We start from the raw sequence: 17,830 nt of genomic DNA on the forward strand, positions 1-17,830 counted from the left end.
GTGGTTTCTCAAGGGAATGAACTTAGGGTAAGGGCAAGAAGATTGAATTCTGACAGGTGGATTTAAGCCTTTTCTTCTCCCATGGCAGCCGTCACCATTGTCACCATACTTGGGTAGAGCATACTTGGATTACCACTAGCATCTCCAGTTGAGCCCCTTCCTAGAGACTAGTCCACACCAAGAGGAGAGAGGGTTGCTAGTGGACTGAGGGGTGGTCAGGTAATCTTGGTTCCACCAAACTGCCTTACAAATGTGGCTCTTTCCAGGCAGGAGGGTGAGGCTGAGGGAAGGAGGCTGTTTCCTTGACAGGTCTAGCCAACCTCATGGGGCAGCACTAGCTAGGTGACAGTGGTGTTATTTATTCTTACTCCAGTTTAGATGACCCTGGTACAGTGGCAAGGAGAGACCTTGAGATAGGGAGACCTCCCTAGGTAGAAGGCAGCGGGGCTTCCCTTCCCTTCCAGACAGTCAGTAGATGGGAAGAGGTTTTCCAGGTCAAGGCAGTGGACTGACGGGGTAATAGAGGTACCTGAGGGCCCGATAAGCTTTTCCAGAGGCTTTGTATGATGCTGAATGTGTCCAGAGGGACAAATTTGCAGAACCTCATATTGATATATTAAAGAAATAATAAAAAAGCACTTTAGGTTACTTTATGTTTAACCCAATTGCTGCAATTCTGTTGTGTATGTGTGTGTGTGTGTGTGTATATACACACACACACACACATACATATACATACACACACACACATATATATATATATATACTTTCTGCAAAGTTTTATTTTTTTGCTGAGAATAAAGAGTTGGGGTTTGAGAAGAGCACTTACTCCAGTGCAATATATGTGTAGCTTGGCAGTCCTTATCCCATGTGGCCCTGGCCTGGCCTGTTTTTCTGCTCCATCAGCCCTGTGCTGAAGCTGTCCATAGGGAAACACTGTTGTGTGTCTCTGCAGCTGCTCAATCTATGCAAGCCTTCCCTGTGTGTCCCGGGTGCCCCGTCAGGCCCTCCGAGGAACTGCTACAGCTGTTTTCTTCTGACTTGTTGAGGTCCCTTTTCACCACTTTTCTTGGTCCCCCTGCTCTCTCTCTTTTACCTCTTCACCATGACAAAATGAAGGGAAGGGACAGGTTGTTCCTAGGTGGAAACCTAGCACCTTCTAGACTGTCATCTTTGTAATCACATCCATTGAAGGTAAAGGCTCCTCCATTATCACTGAGACTATGGATTTGTGGAACTGCGCCACTGTGGCTCCTTTACAGCTTCTTCACACCCCAATCAGAAATATGTTGGAAGAAAGGCAATACAAACCATTTCTCTATGCTCACTGCACCACCTGTGTCGGTTCAAAAAAGAAGACTTCTATGCTTCATCAAATCCAGGAACAGCGCCACTAATAATCTCCCTCACTGGTTATCACTTACTCGCAAACTCCCAGCTGTACAGGCAGTTTAAATACACTTCAGCCAAAGCAAGATTTTCACAGATGCAGTTTGCAGGTGGTTCTGCTGTAACATGGATGGGAATTGTCCATGTCTTATTTGAGGTGGAAGGGCATCTGTCACGAGGCCGGATGATGCATATTTCTGATTGGTCAATCTATTTGACCTGTTTCTTGCATATTCTTGGGACAAAGATAGTAGGGTCTTGTTTGTTTTTTATGCCCCTGCTCTTGGAGAGGTAGCCTGGGCATTTCTCACTGTTACTCCTAGTGGCATGAGGGCTCCTGAATCTGCACTGAAAATGCAAGTTAAATTGGGTCTGTCAAGGCATATAGTACAAGCTTTTTCTAAATGGGTTCAAAACTGTTCACAGCTCCTTTGGTTGTAGCCTACTGGGCCAAAAGTAGGTGATAATGTCTTGTCACTTTCTCAATTCAAGACAGCTTCTACTTTTTTTTTTTTTTTTTAAGGAAATTTTTTGTAAAACTTTTCATCACCAAAACCTGGGGTGATTTTGCAATATCCTCATTGCCCTTGTGGTGCCAAGTCAGAGGTTTGTCTGCCCTTGCCTCCTGTGTTCTCAGGCCTCCCAAGGGCTGTGTGAGTCAACAGTCTGCATCTTCTGTTGTACTTTGGAGAAAATGTCCCTGAGGTTGGACTTCCAAGCAGCTGTTCCTGTTCCTGTGTGCTCCCCTTAGCCCCAGTTTGGGGAAGGTGGCCGGAAAACAGGCTTTTTTTTTTTTTTTTTTTTTTCCTGGTTATCTGGCTCAGATCTAGCCAGAAAAGGCCACAAACTCTTTATTTTTTAACACACACTAATCATTGGCTGGTGGTCTCAGTGACAAGTTTTTTTTTTAAGTCCCAAATACTTGTATTTGGATTATGTATCAAATTTATTTTAAATGTAAAACATGGGAACAACGGACTTCCACTGAGCGATATGAAAACGTTACAGGTTCAGTACTTCCAAAGGAAGAAACCTCCAACCCAAAACAAACAAACAAAAAAAATTAATACGAATTTGTATTTTTGAAGAATGTGAAATAATGGTGTTTGCTTAATTGCTCATTTTGTATAAACTTAATATTGTACTTTAAAATATCTGCTATGAAGTGAAATTTTAACTTTTTGGAATTGAGAAAGCAATATTAAATACTAATGAAATCTTAATTAAATGCTTATTTAAATCTGGTAGTACCTGTGGCATTACTTCCCATCCCTGCCCCTGGTTGACACTATCTCCCACTGCCCAGCCATCAAGTCTTGGGGTTGAGAGAACAGAAAGGAAAGTCGGTAAACAGGGGGTCTGCAGGTTTCCTTTTAATCAAGACTCTGCTGAAGTGTTTTGTGGGGCCGAGGGCCCCCAAAGCATGAAATGAACATGTAATACCACCTGGAACCCCCAAAGCAGGCCAGACCACTCTGGCCAGCACTGCTGGTCTTCCCGAATCCGAGTATTCAGAACTGGATATTCATTGGCTACATTTCAAAGCACAGTACTGCCTTCAGCCAAGACGATGTGGGAGTGAACCCAGCTGCTAGCAGAGTTGCCATCCCAGGCTGAGGGCCAAGTACCAGCAACTGCCAGTGAAGACTGGCCCCTTTAGTGAAGGGAGTTGGTCAGTCTAGCCACCGGCCCTGGGAAGGGACAGAAGTCAGGGTGCCCGGCTAGGGTATTATCAAGGCTCCGCAGCTCCATCGCCAGAATCCTTTGGAAGGCCACCTCTGGCGGATACAGCTGGCTGCGGCGGCGCTCCGGACTTGGCTGAACCGTTCTAATTGGAACAGAAAGGGGGGAAAAAATGAGCCGGGAAGGAAAGCCTTAGGTTAGGCCCCACAAGGCGAAGGCCACTTGGCATCTCGACAGTGACATACTTTTTAAAAACCTCGCCCAGATCAAAGAAGGTTTAAGTGTCAAGCGGTGGTCACGCTGTTCCACCCGCCTCCTTTGGGGCGGGGGCAAGTTTGGCCAGTGCAGTCAGTGGGCAGACCCCACCTCCCCAGGCCCAGCCCGGAGTGGGCACTGACCCCGCCACCAGCCGGCTCCGGGCGCCGGCGGCCCAGCTGCCGCAGCATCTCCTCGCAGGCGGCGATGGTGTCCAGGAGCTGCCGCTGCCGCTGCTCCACGGCGTCCAGCAGCTGCTGGGCGCGTTCATCCCGGGGCGGCAGCGGGGGTGGCCGCCCGCCGAGCCCCAGCCCCGCCTTCCCACGGTCCACGCCGGCAGCCTCCCTGCCCGGGAGAGAGACGGCGTCAGGGCCGGCGCTGGGCGGCGCGAGGTCGTAGCCCCTGCCCCCGCCCCGCGGGCCCGCTCTCACCCCCGTGACCAGCCTGCGCCCAGGCCCCACTCCATCGCCGCCCGCGCCGCCCGCCCACCACCCTCTTGCTGTCCGCCCCCGCCCCGGCGCCGCGCGAGAGCTCCGCTAAGCTGCGCCCCGCCCCGTCCCCACCGGTCTCCTTCAAGTCGCCTGGGGGTCGCTGTCCCTTTAAGCTGCCCGGCACGGAGGCGGGGCCGAGCCTCGCGGGCCGGATGCTGGGAGCGTGCGTCACTTCCTCCCGGAAGCGGGTCTGGATGGATGTCTGCTGCGCGTTCGTGTGCGGGGCTGAGGGCCGCGGTGGCGACCGGCATGGGGCTGAGCGACGGGCCAGCGGGGTCTGGCCGTAGCTGCCGCCTTCTACGCCCTCCCGCGCCCGCTCCGGTGGTGCCAGGGGCTCGGCTGCTGCGGCTTCCGGAGAGCGGGGCCGTGCAGGCCGCAAGCCCCGAGCGCTCCGGTTGGACCGAGGCGCTGCGGGCCGCCGTGGCCGAGCTGCGTGCCGGCGCCGTGGTGGCGGTCCCAACTGACACGCTATATGGTCTGGCCTGCTCGGCGAGTTGCTCGGCGGCCCTGGGCCGCGTGTATCGCCTCAAGGGCCGCAGTGAGGTTAAGCCGCTGGCCGTGTGCCTGGGCCGCGTGGCCGACGTCTACAGGTGAGGCCTCCCCGACCCGGCCCCGCTGAGGGCGGCACCGCGGGAGGGGTTTCCGGTGACAGGCTTGGGAGACTGAGGTGGCGAGTGCGGGAGGGGCTGGTCCTGGCTCACCGAGGAATCCGGAACTGGAAATACATTGGGAGCGCTTAACGCGTGCCAGGCTCCGCTTTAGGCAAGCATGGCACTGTTTCTCTTGGTGGTCTTGTGATGTACAGAAGAGAAGCCCGCGGGAAAAAGGAGAGTCTTGAGGATAATAAAACAGTTTGAGGTTGTATTCTCTTGTCACGGCGCTCTGATTTTTTTTTTCCCCAAGACAGGCCTGTAGATGTCAAGCCCGGGGTTCTTTGGAGTCAGCCTTCTGCTAGAGCTCCGAGGAAGAGGAAGTAGAAAGGCAGGCAGATCTCCCTGTACACGCAAAGGACCCCTTCCCTGTATCTGCCTTCAGTCCAGGAAGGGTCCATCAGGGTGATTTAGAGTGGATTTATGCTCCTTTGCCTCCAGGTACTGTCAGGTGAGAGTACCCAAGGAGCTCCTGGAAGACCTGTTACCCGGACCAGTGACTCTGGTGATGGAACGCACAGAGGAGCTCAACAAAGACCTCAACCCCTTTACTCCCGTGAGTCATGGTTTGGCATTTTCTGTGATCTAAATCACAGTCCTTCAAGCCCTTGATGCCTTTCTCACATTCCCCATTCCTCTTCACAGCTTGTTGGCATCCGGATTCCTGACCATGCCTTCATGCAGAACTTGGCCCAAATGTTTGGGGGACCACTTGCACTCACAAGTGCCAACCTCAGCTCCCAGGCCAGTTCTTTGACTATTGAGGTGAGAGTTGGCCCCAGAAGGCTAAACTACTGTTTCCTCAAAACCAGTAAGGCTGACACTGTATTGGGATTGCCTGGCAAAAATTTGGGCCTTTGGTGCCATCAGTGAGAAGCTTGCTCATTTGGTATGGTTTAGAGGAGGGCGTCCAAATGGAAGTCTTGGAAGGGGTCAGACGGTGGTGCATGCTTGTAATGTCAGCACTGAGAGGTCAGGGCAAGAAAACCTCAAGGTCAGCCTGAGTTACTTAGAAAAACTTTTTTAGGATTTTTTAAATTTTTATGTGCATTGGTGTTTTATCTCCATATATGTCTGGGTGAGGGTGTCAGATCTCCTGGAAATGGAGTTACAGGAGCTGCTGTACTGGGAATTGAACTTTGGTCCCCTGGAAAAGCAGCCAGTGCTCTTAAGCACTGAGCCGTCTCTCCTGCCTCCAGAAACTTTTTTTTTTTTTTTTTTTTTTTTTAATGTGTTGGAATGGTTTTTTCTTGAGAAGGGGAGATCAGATGTATTCTTCTTATCTATAATAATAGAAAAGATGCACTCAGGAGGCAGAAGCAGGCTGATCTCTGTGAGTTTCAGGGCAGCCTGGTCTACAAAGTGGGTTTTAGGACTTCATAGAGAGACCTTGTCTCAAAGAAAAAAAAAGAAAAGAAAAGAAAAGATTATAGAAAGTAAAGACAGCTTTGTGAGGGGAGAAGTAATCAGAGACTTGACAACAGTGCTGAAAAAGATTTGGGGCTCTAAAACATTAGTTCACTTCTTTGTCACATAGCCATTAAATGACAGTCCCAACTTTTTTGCCAGTTCTCTTTTTATTTTTGTTCTTTGAGACAGGGTATCACTATGTCGCCCATGTTGGCCTGGGACTCATTATATAAAACAAGCTGGCCTTGACCTGACAGAGATCTGTTTTCCTCTGCTTCTTGAGTGCTGCTGGGATTAAAGGCTTAGGACAGGGTCTTAACAACTGTAGCTCAAGCTCACCTTGAACTCAGGATTCCCAGGCCTTTTTTTTTTTTTATATTTGCTTGCCAGATATCTTGCTTGCCTGAAGCAAGATCATTGTAACCCTGTCTTGGCTATGTGGTTTAGACAAATGAGCACACAAAGAAAACTTTGCTCTCTGTTCTTAAAACACTTAAATTAGGTGCAGAAAAATGATGGCATTTTCTGTGCCAGAGCAGGGGTTCTTGGAAATGCAGTATGTGCTTTATTTGCTCTTGGTAGCTATACAGAATGGAACTGAGTGGGGATGTTCCCAGAGAGGGTTAAGTTCTTAACCTTGTCAACAACCCTGGGCCATCACAGTCATTGTTTTACTTGGAGCTGGTATTTAGGATTTCCTATCACCAGAACCCTGGCCTGCCTACACTGGAGACTTCGCTGTGGGCAGAGGGAATCTAGTGCAGTTGACAGTACAGCCCCCAGTTCTCTCCCCACGGCCCAGGGACTGAGGGCTGATGGCATGCTTGCACAGCCCACCCTGTTTTCTTCTCTGTGCTCTGATCTGTACTTCCACTGAGGTCTAGGGTCAGGCTGCTAGAACTTCATTTTAGAGGCCTAAATGAAGTGCTCTATATACATCATACAGATGTGATGGAAGCTCTGGTGTTAAAAGCCACATCTCTGGGCTCATACCCAGCATGCCACTTATTGGACCTAAGCCTTCCAACTCCTGAAGTATTTAGGAGTTCCTTTTGGTACATTAAGGTTTTCTTTATGAAAGGTATGGAGTGTATACCCAAGGGACTTCAGACTTGGTGCATGATCATATACTGGGTGTTAATTGTGCCCTTGACATAGCTAGCCATAACTAAGAGGTTTCTCCTCTTCTTAGAGGAAGATGCCTCAGTTTAAATGTGAGCCATGTATACAAGTGACATGCCCTTCCTTTTTCTCTTTTCAGGAGTTCCAAGACCTCTGGCCTCATTTGTCCCTGATCATTGATGGGGGACCAATTGGGGATAGTAAAAGCCCACAGTGTCGCCTCGGCTCTACTGTGGTTGATTTATCTGTGCCTGGAAAGTTTTGCGTTATTCGCCCAGGCTGGTAAGTCTCTTTTCTGTGCAGTTGCAATATGTGAGGGAGGTTGGAGAAAAGAGAAGCTTTAGAGTATAGATTTTCACCGGTGGTGGTGGTGGTGGTGCACACCTTTAATCCCATCACTTGAGAGACAGAGGCAGGCGGGTCTCTAAGTTCAAGCCAGTCTGGTCTACAAAGCAGGTTTCAGAACAGCCAAGGCTACACAGAGAAGCTTTGTCTCCAAAGGAATAAAAAAGCTGCCATCGTCACCACTGCTGCTTCTGCCGCTGTCAAAAAAGTGCTACCACAAAGAGGTGTGGGCTGGGATTAAATTTGTTGATATGGCTGGCTTTTTACGATTCAAGTTTGGTGAACAGAGAGTAGGACAGTCATCTTAAGCTGTTTAGCCTTTGGTGGGCTTTGCCGAGAAGTCAGACTGTAATTGCCTTGTGTGTCTTCCTCAGTGCCCTGGAAAATACCACAGCCATTCTCCAGCAGAAGTATGGGCTGCTCCCTTCTCAGGGCTCCTGTTCATGAGACTTGGGAGGACCCAAGGACTGTGCTGGATACCATGTGTCTGCTACTGGTTGGCAAGGCCTCATTGGCAGAGGCTCCTGGAGCTACATCTGTAGCCGGGCTTTTTATGCAGCATCCCTGTCTCTGAACACTAAAGGCCAGAAGCTGCAGATTGAGCCTTGGACCTGGGGGGTGGTTATATTTACTATGTAGATTGAAATATCAACCAAAGTTGAACAGAGTAAGAATGGTCTTAAAGGGGCCTTATTATTTTAAGAGCCCACCCCTTAAATTAAGTACCTTGAGTACAGAATTAGAATGCATTAAGAGCTGCTTTCTGGTGGGCGGTGGTACTTGATGTCAAACCAGGCGGAAGCACTAGCATAGTCTGGAAGTCTCAGGACCAGGGCAGGAAACTCTAGGGCCCAGGCCAAAGCTTTCTGGGTAACAGAGAGTGGTCGTTTTCGGGAAATTATTCTAGAGGGTCCCAACTGAAATAATACTGGAAAATAAAATTTGTCTTTTTCAGCCAGTGACTTTCTTATTTATTGGCATAATTCTATGTGTAATTTATCTCTGTTCATACGTGTACCAAGTACTCTATGTAATTATTTTTGCTATTTGAGCTGTGTCTTGTCTTTGTTATTAAAAATTAATGTTACAGACAGTTGTAAATGGTTTATATTTTTTTTGAACTATTTCCTTAGGATTTCTCTGTCAAAGTGTGTCTGTGCATTATGGCTATTGATGTAGATTAGCCTTCAGAGGATCTGAGTCAGGTTTCATTGATGATGTCTGCCCCTTCCTGCTGCCTTGGTATATTCAAATTGTATATGCACAAAATAAAAAACCACTGGTTAGGTCCAGCCCTTTCAACTAACCTACAGGCTTGGGTGGTCAGCCCTGCATATTTGTCAAGTGGGGTTAGTGTCAGTGACTGGGCTGGTTGTCCTTGGGATGACCTGTATTCCACCTCATCCTCCCCTACTTGCATCTGTTTTCCAGTTATGCCTCAGCCTTATCCTGTAAACTAGTCCAGTGAACATTTTCTTTCCAGGTGTATTTTGAGACTCTTACTGAAAATATTGTGTCTTACTTTAACAAGGATCTTCACAGTTAGTATTAGTTTACTTGTAAATAATCACTGGCTTGCTAACTTCCTTCTAGAAATTTTATGTAAACTAGTCTTTTAAACAAACCCATCTCCATTGTGCTAAAACTAGCCAGCCCAGCCATACACTAATTTATCACAGACTGACCTACAAGTCGGCATTTATGAGGGCCGTAAGAGGAGTGTGTACTGGCAAACACCATTTCATATTTAATACAAATCACAGTAGCACTGCAAGTTACCCTAGTGAGTGGCCTCCCCAGCCTAAATGGCTGAAGGAAGTGGGTGACCTAGTCCTGTCCCTCCCTGCCTTCTGCGGCTAAATGTTCATCTGGGAAAGGCTCTGAAGCAGAGGTATTTTCTTGGAAGAAAAATAGCTGAGCTCCCAGACCTGGTTGTAGCTGCAAAGAGCAAAACAGCCAGGGTGCTAGCTACACCAAAAGCGGGATCCTGTAAGCTTTGGGAAGGGAACTTGCTCGAATTCCCAGCACCTGACAGGCAGGTGCTTAGTGATGAGTGTGGGTGCTCAGTGTTTCCTGGTAATGGGACACAGGACTCTACTGGAAGGACCTTAAAGTCCCCTTCTTAGAATCATCAAATATGGTTCCCTGTGCTCAGCAAGACGTGGGAGGTGGCCTGAGATGTAGGCTGTCCAGAGGAAATAAGGTGCATGTCAGCCCAGAGCCCTGAGACCCTTCTAAGCACAGTGGCCTGCACAACTCCACTAACAACTACCTGCCACAGGTGAAGGCTCAGAGGGATGTGGAGCTGCCTTGAGTCCCGTGCAGCCACTTGCCAGCCTCCCCCTTCATCAGGCCTTGCCTCCCAGCACAAGTCCGGGGGCCGAGCTGTTCTCCATGGGCTGGCTGGCCCACCCACAAGCACCCAGTTGCTGCTTGGGAATAGTGAGTGCCTATGTCCTCAGCTGAACCAGCATGTCGACCTGTCATGGCGAGGTTTGGGTGGTAGCCCCTCACATCAGCCATTGTTCCTTTTCCTTGATGAAGTGCTCCGCCCAGCGGCGGGTCAGCTCTAAATACAAGCCGGGCTTGTGAGGCAGGTAGTCCAAATACAGGCGAGTTGGCGTCTTTTTGGGAACAGCCCTCTCGATCTGTGTGCCTTCGTGCCACTCGTTGAAAGAGGTGATGGAGACGATCTCAGGTCTCACGGTCAGGGCCGCCTGCAGGGCTGTCTCGTAGTACTTGCCATTGACCCTGTTCCGAGTATTATGGTTGTTCCAGGGCCGGATGCTGGTGTCGATGTACCCAGGCCCCACGCTAGGAATGAACATCAGGTTGTTGGTATCGCAGAAGGTCTTCACAGCTTTCCAGTTCTGATGGGAGGAACCAAAGGAAAAGCCATTGGAGGCAAAGTAGGTGTACATTCCATCGAATCCTGCGGCAAGGATGTCATGAGTGTGGCCCTCTTCCACCAGCAGAGCTATGAAGACCCCGTCATAAGGAGTGTTGCGGATCGAGTGAGGCCCGTTTTGCGTCAGGAGATGGGCCCAGGCCTCAGGGGATGTCAGATAGGAGTCGTAGATATAAAAGAGTGGGAGACTCTTGCCCATGCTGTTCTTATAACGGTAAAACGCGCCGTGGGAGCCGTACCTGAGGAGCAGGAGCGAGAGGCTGAAGTTGGTGGTGAGAAGCCAGCACGGCAGTAAGATAAGCCACAGAGGAGATGTTTTTCTGCGCTCAGAGCATCTGGGATCCAGCAGGTCACATTGAGCCTAGGCTTCCAATATTAACCTGCCTTTCCTTCCCAGCGCTACCTTACCTGTCATTCCTAAGCCTCTCCCCAGCCCTCTTCCTCTTAGTTTGGGCAGCAGTCTCCCAATTGGTGTGTAGACTCCCATTCCTGCCTTCCTGTAGGATCTGATCTGATCGCACCTTAGGGACAGCCCTTTTGGTCTAACCTTACTTATTGTCATTCCTGCTACTACCCACCAGATTCCACTTCTTAATGGGCCCTTCTATTTACGCTTCCTGTGTGAGCTTGTCCCATTTTAGGACATTCCATCTGCTAGTTCTCTCTGCCTGGAATTTTCTCCTCTCTCCAGATCTTTGCAGATCTAACTTAACTATTATTATTTTATTGTTTGACAAAGGGTCTCACTATGTGGCCTGGTGTTATCAGTAGACCAGGCTAGCTCTGAGCTCAGAAATTCACCTGCCTCTACCTCCCAATTGCTGGGATTAAAGGCAGGTGCCATCATGCCTAGCCAGAGCTGAATTTTAAAAAACTGGGGGTAAGAAGTGGGGATGAGGAATGGATCTGGGAGGTATGGGGAGGGCAAATAGGATTTTTTTTTAAATTACCATGAATATATTTTTTAAAAGAACTATTATACTGGAGAAATAGCCCAGAAGTTAAAAGCTATTACTGCAACTCCAGAGGCTCTGAGGTCTGTTTCCAGCATCTACGTTGGGCAACTTGTAACGCGCCTATAACTCTAGCTTCCTCTTCTAGCCTCTGTGGGCACACATGCACACATACCTATAATAAAAAATAAAATCTTAAAAAAACAAAAACACTTGGGCATTGAGTCCAGGGCCTCAGGCATGATGGTACTTGTGCAGTCCCAGCACTGGAGAAGATTAAGGACAGTGAACATTCAGGGTTCAGGGTCATGCTCAGCTATAGAGAGAGCGCGAGGCCAGCCTGAACTAGACCCACTCATTCCTTTTAGCTTAACAGCCATATTTATATCTCAGTATTAGGAGCTGGGGAGACCAGGATCAAAGTGCCAAACAAGTATGGTCCTTGGTGAGTGTGCTCCCTCTCTCTCTCTCTCTGTCTCTTTCAGCTGATAAATGGCCGCCACCTCGCTGTATGCTCACATGGAAAGCAAGAATCAGCTTCTTAGGTGTCAGCACACATGATCTGTCTCTCAGGGAAGCACACATCACCCATTCTAAAGTAATTCCTTGAGGTCTGAGACATAAGGCATGTTTATGCCTAACATACAGAGGATCCTGGGTGTGATCTCCAGAACCATAAAAGGAGGGGGAAAAAAAGAAAAGAAAACCTTCTTGGGCACATTCTTAACGCAAAATTTCATTTTGCTTTTTTTTTTTTTTTTAAGATTTATTTATTATGTCTACAATGTTCTGCTTGCACGTACACCTGCGCACCAGAAGAGGGCATCAGATTCCAGGAAAGATGGTTGTGAGCCACCACATGGTTGCTGGGAATTGAACGCAGGACCTCTGGAAGAGCAGTCGGTGCTTTTAATCTCTGAGCCATCTCTCTAGCCCTTAACTTTCCTTTTTATTGGTTTTTGTTTTGTTTTTGTTTGTACTACAGATTGCCGTGGTTTCTCACTTCTTGGTTGGGGAGCTCTAACTGCAACCCCAACCACTAGACTAAACATGATGCCAAAAACTTTGTGGAAGAAAGACAGGAGCTGTATGTCTAAGCACCGGGGAGTTTTTCAGTGACTATGTACAGACATGTGTTAGTCACTAAAACAAGACTCAGTTAGGGCCCCAGCACCAGACCTGAAACTCAGCTGCCTGAACCAGCCCAGCACACTCACCTGTGAACAGCTGCTCGTGACATGCGTGTTCCACCCTCACGCTGCCTGAGCCAGCCCTCCAACCCTTCTATCCCTACTTCCATCCAGATTCCCATCTTACGTGTCAATGATGTACTTGATGTTGTCATGAACAGTGACGTCATCCCGGCCCTTGTAAGGCTGAATGTGAAAGGCCACCTGCCACAGATAAAGGAATTGCAAGTCAGGTAAATATTCAGGAGCACAAGGTACAGCTTAACGGCCCCGTCATGGCTTGGAGGAGGGGCTGAGTTCAGGAAAGCCTGGCAAGGATGAGCACAGTAAAGTTTGCAACTGCCCTTCAGATCGAAAGTAAAGAGGGAGAGTTTGTCCATGTCCCACAACAGGGGATCCAGGAATCATCCTGGGCCACTGCAGGATGGCATTCAGGTTTCCACCTATGTCAGCTCCAACCATGACCACAGTAAGACATGTGCCTACTCTCTGCCACCAATGGGAAATGCACCAACATCTGTCAAACCTGCCAGTGGTGACCTCGGGAAGGAGAGGGGCTTCTCAGTCATTTCTCTTCCTTCACCACAGAAGTAGGACCAACTTCCTCTGTTGATGTGGATGAGGAAATGGCCATACACTTAACCTTCCGCTCAAAGGTGAACCTGCTTACGGAGGCCCAGCACTGTCCTCTGCTCTATGTCTGCAGGTCCACTTGGCTCTTGCCTGCCCAGTATGCAAGATCAGTCTGTATAGTCTAACCTGTATTACTTAATAAAAGTGAAGGGGTAGGAGAGATGGCTCAGCGGTCAGAGCACTGGCTGTTCTTCCAAACAATCTGGGTTCCCAGCACACATATCAGGTGGCTCACAACTAGCTTCCTGGGGATTGGCCTCAGCAGGCACCTGCACACATCCACACAAAATAAAAAAATAACTAAAAGTAAATATTAAAAAATAATACTTATATAGTCTTTCATTTGTAACAGTTGACATGGGCTCTAGACCCTCTTCCAATACCACACTTGCCATGTGTCTGTCATCCCCAGCACTAACTGTATGCATTCTCAGCCTTGTGATGGTGGCCTGCACCTTTAATTCCAGCAGTTGGGAGGCAGAGACAGGCAGATCTCTAACTCTGAGGCCAGCCTGGTCTACAGAGTGAGTTCCAGGACAGACAGGGCTACACAGTGGGAGGAGGAGGAAAAGGAAGAAGGAAAAGAAGAAAAGGCATTCTCCAGAATGAGAGTGTGCAATCTCTTGAACTCACCTGGATGTTGTACTGATGGGCAGTATCCAGAATGGCAGGTACCAGATCATCTGAGGGCTCCCCGTTATCATCAGCCATGCCAGGAGGGTACCAGGAGAGAACCAAAACTCCTAAACAATACAGAAGGCCCTTCAGTGGCACACGTGTCCCCCCCACACACACACACACACACGAGATTTTTCTTAATCAGAAACCATCTCCAACTGCATGGTTCCTGAAAACTGAGCTAGGATCCTGCCAGGTTCCTACGGGCAGATCCGAGAGGCTTAGCTGCTCTCGGAGCTGTCCATCTGGTAGTGCTGAAGTGCTGGAGCCAAGGTAAGCCAGACTTGGGAGTGCAGCATCAAGAAGCAGAACAAAGCAGAAAAAGTGCCTAGGTCACGCTGACCTGGAAGCCACAGCCCTCCCTCTGAAGTCCTACCTGGAGAAAAGTCCTATCCCCGTGCTTCCTATGGGAGCATTTGCCTTGACTACCTGTCCAGAAAACAAGCCGGGACGGAGTAACTCACATCCCAGTTATCTTTGTATAGGTGTCACACCCCTCCTTTTCTATTCGTTTGTTTTGGAGGTACTGTCCCACTATGTAGCCTGGCTACAAACTGGGTCTCCTTCTGCCTCCTCCCAAGCGCTGCGATTCTGGCATGCACCCCTAAACCCGAACCCTGACCTTGCAGTTCTCTCCCCTCATCATAAACCATCTCAAGGTATAACCAGATACATCTTTGAAAGCTGGCAGAATTCAGGGACAAGATCTAAGCTAAGGGAGCCTCCCCATGCCAGCCTGTAATGCAGCAGGTTCTCCAGGGCCTCTGGCTGGCACTTGATGAAAAGCTCCTGTGTTGTGCCCACTCTCCACCCTGCTACAACAGCCCCTGCACCTGCTGGGAAAGCAGAAGCCTCCCTAAGCTCTCCTTTCAACTCCAGACTTGAAGGACCAGGATCTCCAGGCCTCCCTCTCCTGAAACCTGGAGGACCAACAGACTTAAAGCTGCTCTTTTTATGTCCTTGCTCCGGGTAGCTCTGCTGCACAACCCCCTCCTCCCAACAACAACAACCCTATGGAATAGGGCCCTGGGGTTGTTGAGGGTCAGAAAGGCCCAGAAGGTACAGTGGGGAATTAAAAGGTGGTGTGTAGTGGGCCCGGAGTAAGCATGGGAGGGAAGGGCTACAAGGTCAGGTTGGCGGGAGAGTGGGACCAAGGGTGCAGGAAGGAAGGGCTGAGGCTGGGGGACAGGCTGGCCAGGGGACGCGGGATCTCACCGATGGCGGCTTCTTTGAGCTGGGTCATGTGCTCTCGTAGCACGTCGGGGTCCCGCGAGCTATAAGGCCCCAACTCCGGGTAGAAGCTGGAGCCCAAGTCATCTGGAGGGCTGTGGCGGCCACGCGGGTAGCTGGCCGAGATCTTGGGGTCCCAGTGCGGCACCATGACATGGTCCCAGTGGATGTAGTGGCCCTCCCGCCGGGGACTCCCGTACCACGAGTAGTAAAAGGCGTGCAGGTCGGAGTAGACGCGCAGGCTCTGCCGGGGAGCGGGATCGGCCTCGGCCGGGCCCACCGAGGCGCGGGGGGCGATGGTGCGCGGCGGCGGGGGCGGCGGCGCGGCGGGGGCAGCCGGGGCGCGGGCGGGCGCAGGGTTCCCCTCCGGACGCCGCTCAAAGGGTGCTAGCTCCGGGCCCGGGCCTAGCGCCGGCAGCCCGTCCGGGGCCTTGAGCGTGCGCAACCCCATGAGCGTGCCGAAAGCGAAGAGCAGCACCAGGAAGAGGGCGATGCAAGCGCGGCGGCGCCGGCGGGCCATGGCTTTCCCGCGGTGCCCGCCGCCGCGCTACCGGCCCCGAGGCCGCGCCATTCCTCCCGCCCGCCCGCCCGCGCGTCCCAGGCCACGGCCCGCGAGCGCCGCGCGCCCAGGGCGGCTCCGCGCCTGTCCCCGCAGTGCGGGCGGGCCCGGCACACACAGGATGCAGTGGCGCCGACCAAGTGAGCATGAACGGAGGGGTGGGGCGCGGGGAGGGACGAGGCGGAGGGGCGCGGACCCTGCCCGGCGTCCGCGCGTCCCGGGCTGAGTGCACCCTGGGGGGCGGGGGCGGTGTAGGACTGGATCTGCCTGGTAGAAGGTCGGGCGGAGGGTGGGAACGGAGGCTCTCTCGGCCTCCTTAGCGAGCCCTCCGTGACTGGGCTGTTCCCATAACCTCAGTTCGCCCCAGATCCCAGTACTGAGAAGAGGGGCCTTGGGGCCACCCTGCGAACTCTAGCCCGGACCAGTATCCTAGTGGAGGACCCCAGCTTGCTTTGGGGCCTAACTCCAGTGACTGGCCTGGCTCTCCCGTGCTTCGTAAGCAGTAGTACTGCCTAGTCTTGGTCATCCGTGCACGGTTCCCCATTTTTCCTCAACTCTGCCTTCCAGTGGACAAGCAGCAACGCATCCCTCCAGCACTAAGATTGAAGCCAGGGCTTTGCACTCATGCTTGGCAGGGAGTGAGTTTCAGTCCTCTTTGCTCTTCTGTATTTTGGGAATACAGAATATGTCCCAGGCTGACCTTGAACTCAATCTATAGCCCAAGCTGACCTTGAACTTGAGCTACCAGTCCTTTCACCTCAGCACCCCCAAGTGCTGAGGTGACAGGTGTGAGCCACTACTCCTGTATTGTTTATTGTTTTCTGAGTCGAAGTCATACTGTGTAATTGAGGTCACCCTGAAATGTTCTCTATGGCCCTGGCTAGTCTTGAAACCAGTAGATTTTTGCCTCCGACTCCATACTGCTGGTATAGCAGGCATGGATCGCCATGTCTGGCTTCTTACGACCATAAGATGAACATCCAAAAGCTCTCAGCGACTTCCTGTCACTTCTAATTAACGTAAGTTGTATCATGTCCATGTTGAAGCCCACCCATTGCCAAGGCCAATCGGGAATGGGAACAAACTCTAAAGGACTCAAGAAAATGATCTTGAGTGCCTATGCCTTGAGTGTCTCTCACCTTTGCAGATCGGAGGGTAAGAGCCCCACCAGAACAGGTAGATGTGCTGAGGGGAAGGTGGGGACAAGGCAGCCTTCTGAACAGGAGCACAAGTCAACAGCAGAGGCCCAGGTGGCCAGCTGCTGTGCTGACATAGTGTGAGTGTTTATTAAATGATCAGCCAGAAGTCTGTGTGTCTAGGACACCCAAAGAAAGCTGGTGGTTGGAAGTTCACCTTCCAGGCAGAAAAAGTCCAGGTAACTCCTACGGAGGAAAAGAAGAGGCCTAGACGTTCTGACATCACACCGAGGTCCTTGGAAGAAGCCCACTCTTTCGGAAAGCCTGCTCTTGCCATAGTGAAGCAGGAATTATGGAAGCGGTCCCTTGCTTTCAGATATTAAGTGGAGATGTTAAGGAGGACCGGGCAGTCGAGGTGGTCCAGTGGTTAGTGGTGTTGCTGTCAAGCCTGATGATCTGTCTGAATCTGTTTGAAGGAGACAACTGAGTCCCACAAGTTACTCTCTGACCTCTCCATTCATGCCATCCGACGTTCACACCCCACCCCCACGGCACACACAAACAAGTAAATTATGTAAATTTTTTTAGAGCCAGCAAACAAGAGAGTAGATCAAAGGAAATGGAGATGAAATGATGCAGCTTACAGATAAAACACTGGCTGGATACGGCAGCACAGCACGCAGGAGGCCGAGGCAAGGAAGTCAGAGACGCCTGGTTAGAGCTAGTCTCAAAGACCAGACCAGACCAAACCAAACCAAACCAAACCATAAAGTATTGCTGTCTACAGCAGCAGTCCTCAACCTGTGGGTTACAACCCCTTTGGAGGGCTGCATATCAGATGTTTACATTATAATTCATAACAGTAGCAAAATTACAAGTATGAAGTGGCAACAAAATAATTTTACGGGATTGTCTCTGACATGAACTCAGTGGCTGGCTCTTTGACCTCCCCACCCCCAGGGAGGAGCAGCCTTGCCAGGCCACAGAGGAGGACAATGCAGCCAGTCCTGAAGAGACCTGAGAAGCCAGGGTCAGAGGGAAGGAGAGGAGGAGCTCCCCTCTCAGTGGACTTAGAGAGGGACAGGGAGGAGAGGAGGGATGGAGGGTAGGATTGGGAAGGAATGAGAGAGGGGGCTGCAGCTGGGATACAAAGTAAATAAACTGTAATTAATATAATAAAATAAAAATTTAATTAAAA

General features: G+C 50.5%; 3 protein-coding genes across 4 annotated transcripts; 1 reads left to right on the top strand and 2 right to left on the bottom strand.

Moving 5' to 3' along the window:
- Positions 1-2,746: 2,746 nt before the first annotated feature.
- On the bottom strand, positions 2,747-3,858 carry CUNH1orf122 (chromosome unknown C1orf122 homolog). Its single transcript, XM_055611505.1, has 3 exons — positions 3,759-3,858; positions 3,471-3,672; positions 2,747-3,217 (listed from the first exon to the last, which is right to left on the bottom strand). The coding sequence occupies exons 1-3, from the start codon at positions 3,791-3,793 to the stop codon at positions 3,122-3,124; spliced, it is 333 nt and encodes a 110-aa protein (XP_055467480.1). The 5' UTR covers positions 3,794-3,858; the 3' UTR covers positions 2,747-3,121.
- A 149-nt stretch (positions 3,859-4,007) lies between these two features.
- On the top strand, positions 4,008-8,438 carry Yrdc (yrdC N6-threonylcarbamoyltransferase domain containing). Its single transcript, XM_055611504.1, has 5 exons — positions 4,008-4,408; positions 4,910-5,024; positions 5,114-5,233; positions 7,140-7,282; positions 7,720-8,438. Exons 1-5 carry the CDS (start codon positions 4,017-4,019, stop codon positions 7,790-7,792), a joined length of 843 nt encoding a protein of 280 aa, XP_055467479.1. The 5' UTR covers positions 4,008-4,016; the 3' UTR covers positions 7,793-8,438.
- Positions 8,439-9,069: 631 nt separating this feature from the next.
- Positions 9,070-15,507, bottom strand: Maneal (mannosidase endo-alpha like). Of its 2 annotated transcripts, XM_055611502.1 has the most exons (4): positions 14,923-15,507; positions 13,663-13,772; positions 12,524-12,600; positions 9,070-10,492 (listed from the first exon to the last, which is right to left on the bottom strand). In XM_055611502.1, exons 1-4 carry the CDS (start codon positions 15,455-15,457, stop codon positions 9,856-9,858), a joined length of 1,359 nt encoding a protein of 452 aa, XP_055467477.1. In that variant the 5' UTR covers positions 15,458-15,507; the 3' UTR covers positions 9,070-9,855. The 2 variants fall into 2 exon arrangements, with proteins under 2 accessions (XP_055467477.1, XP_055467478.1); XM_055611503.1 differs by lacking the exons at positions 12,524-12,600; positions 14,923-15,507 and having other exon boundaries at positions 13,663-13,733.
- Between the last annotated feature and the right edge of the window lie 2,323 nt (positions 15,508-17,830).

This window comes from Psammomys obesus, unplaced genomic scaffold (genome assembly GCF_907164565.1).
Source record: "Psammomys obesus unplaced genomic scaffold, mPsaObe1.curated_primary_1811, whole genome shotgun sequence".
NCBI lineage: Eukaryota > Metazoa > Chordata > Mammalia > Rodentia > Muridae > Psammomys > Psammomys obesus.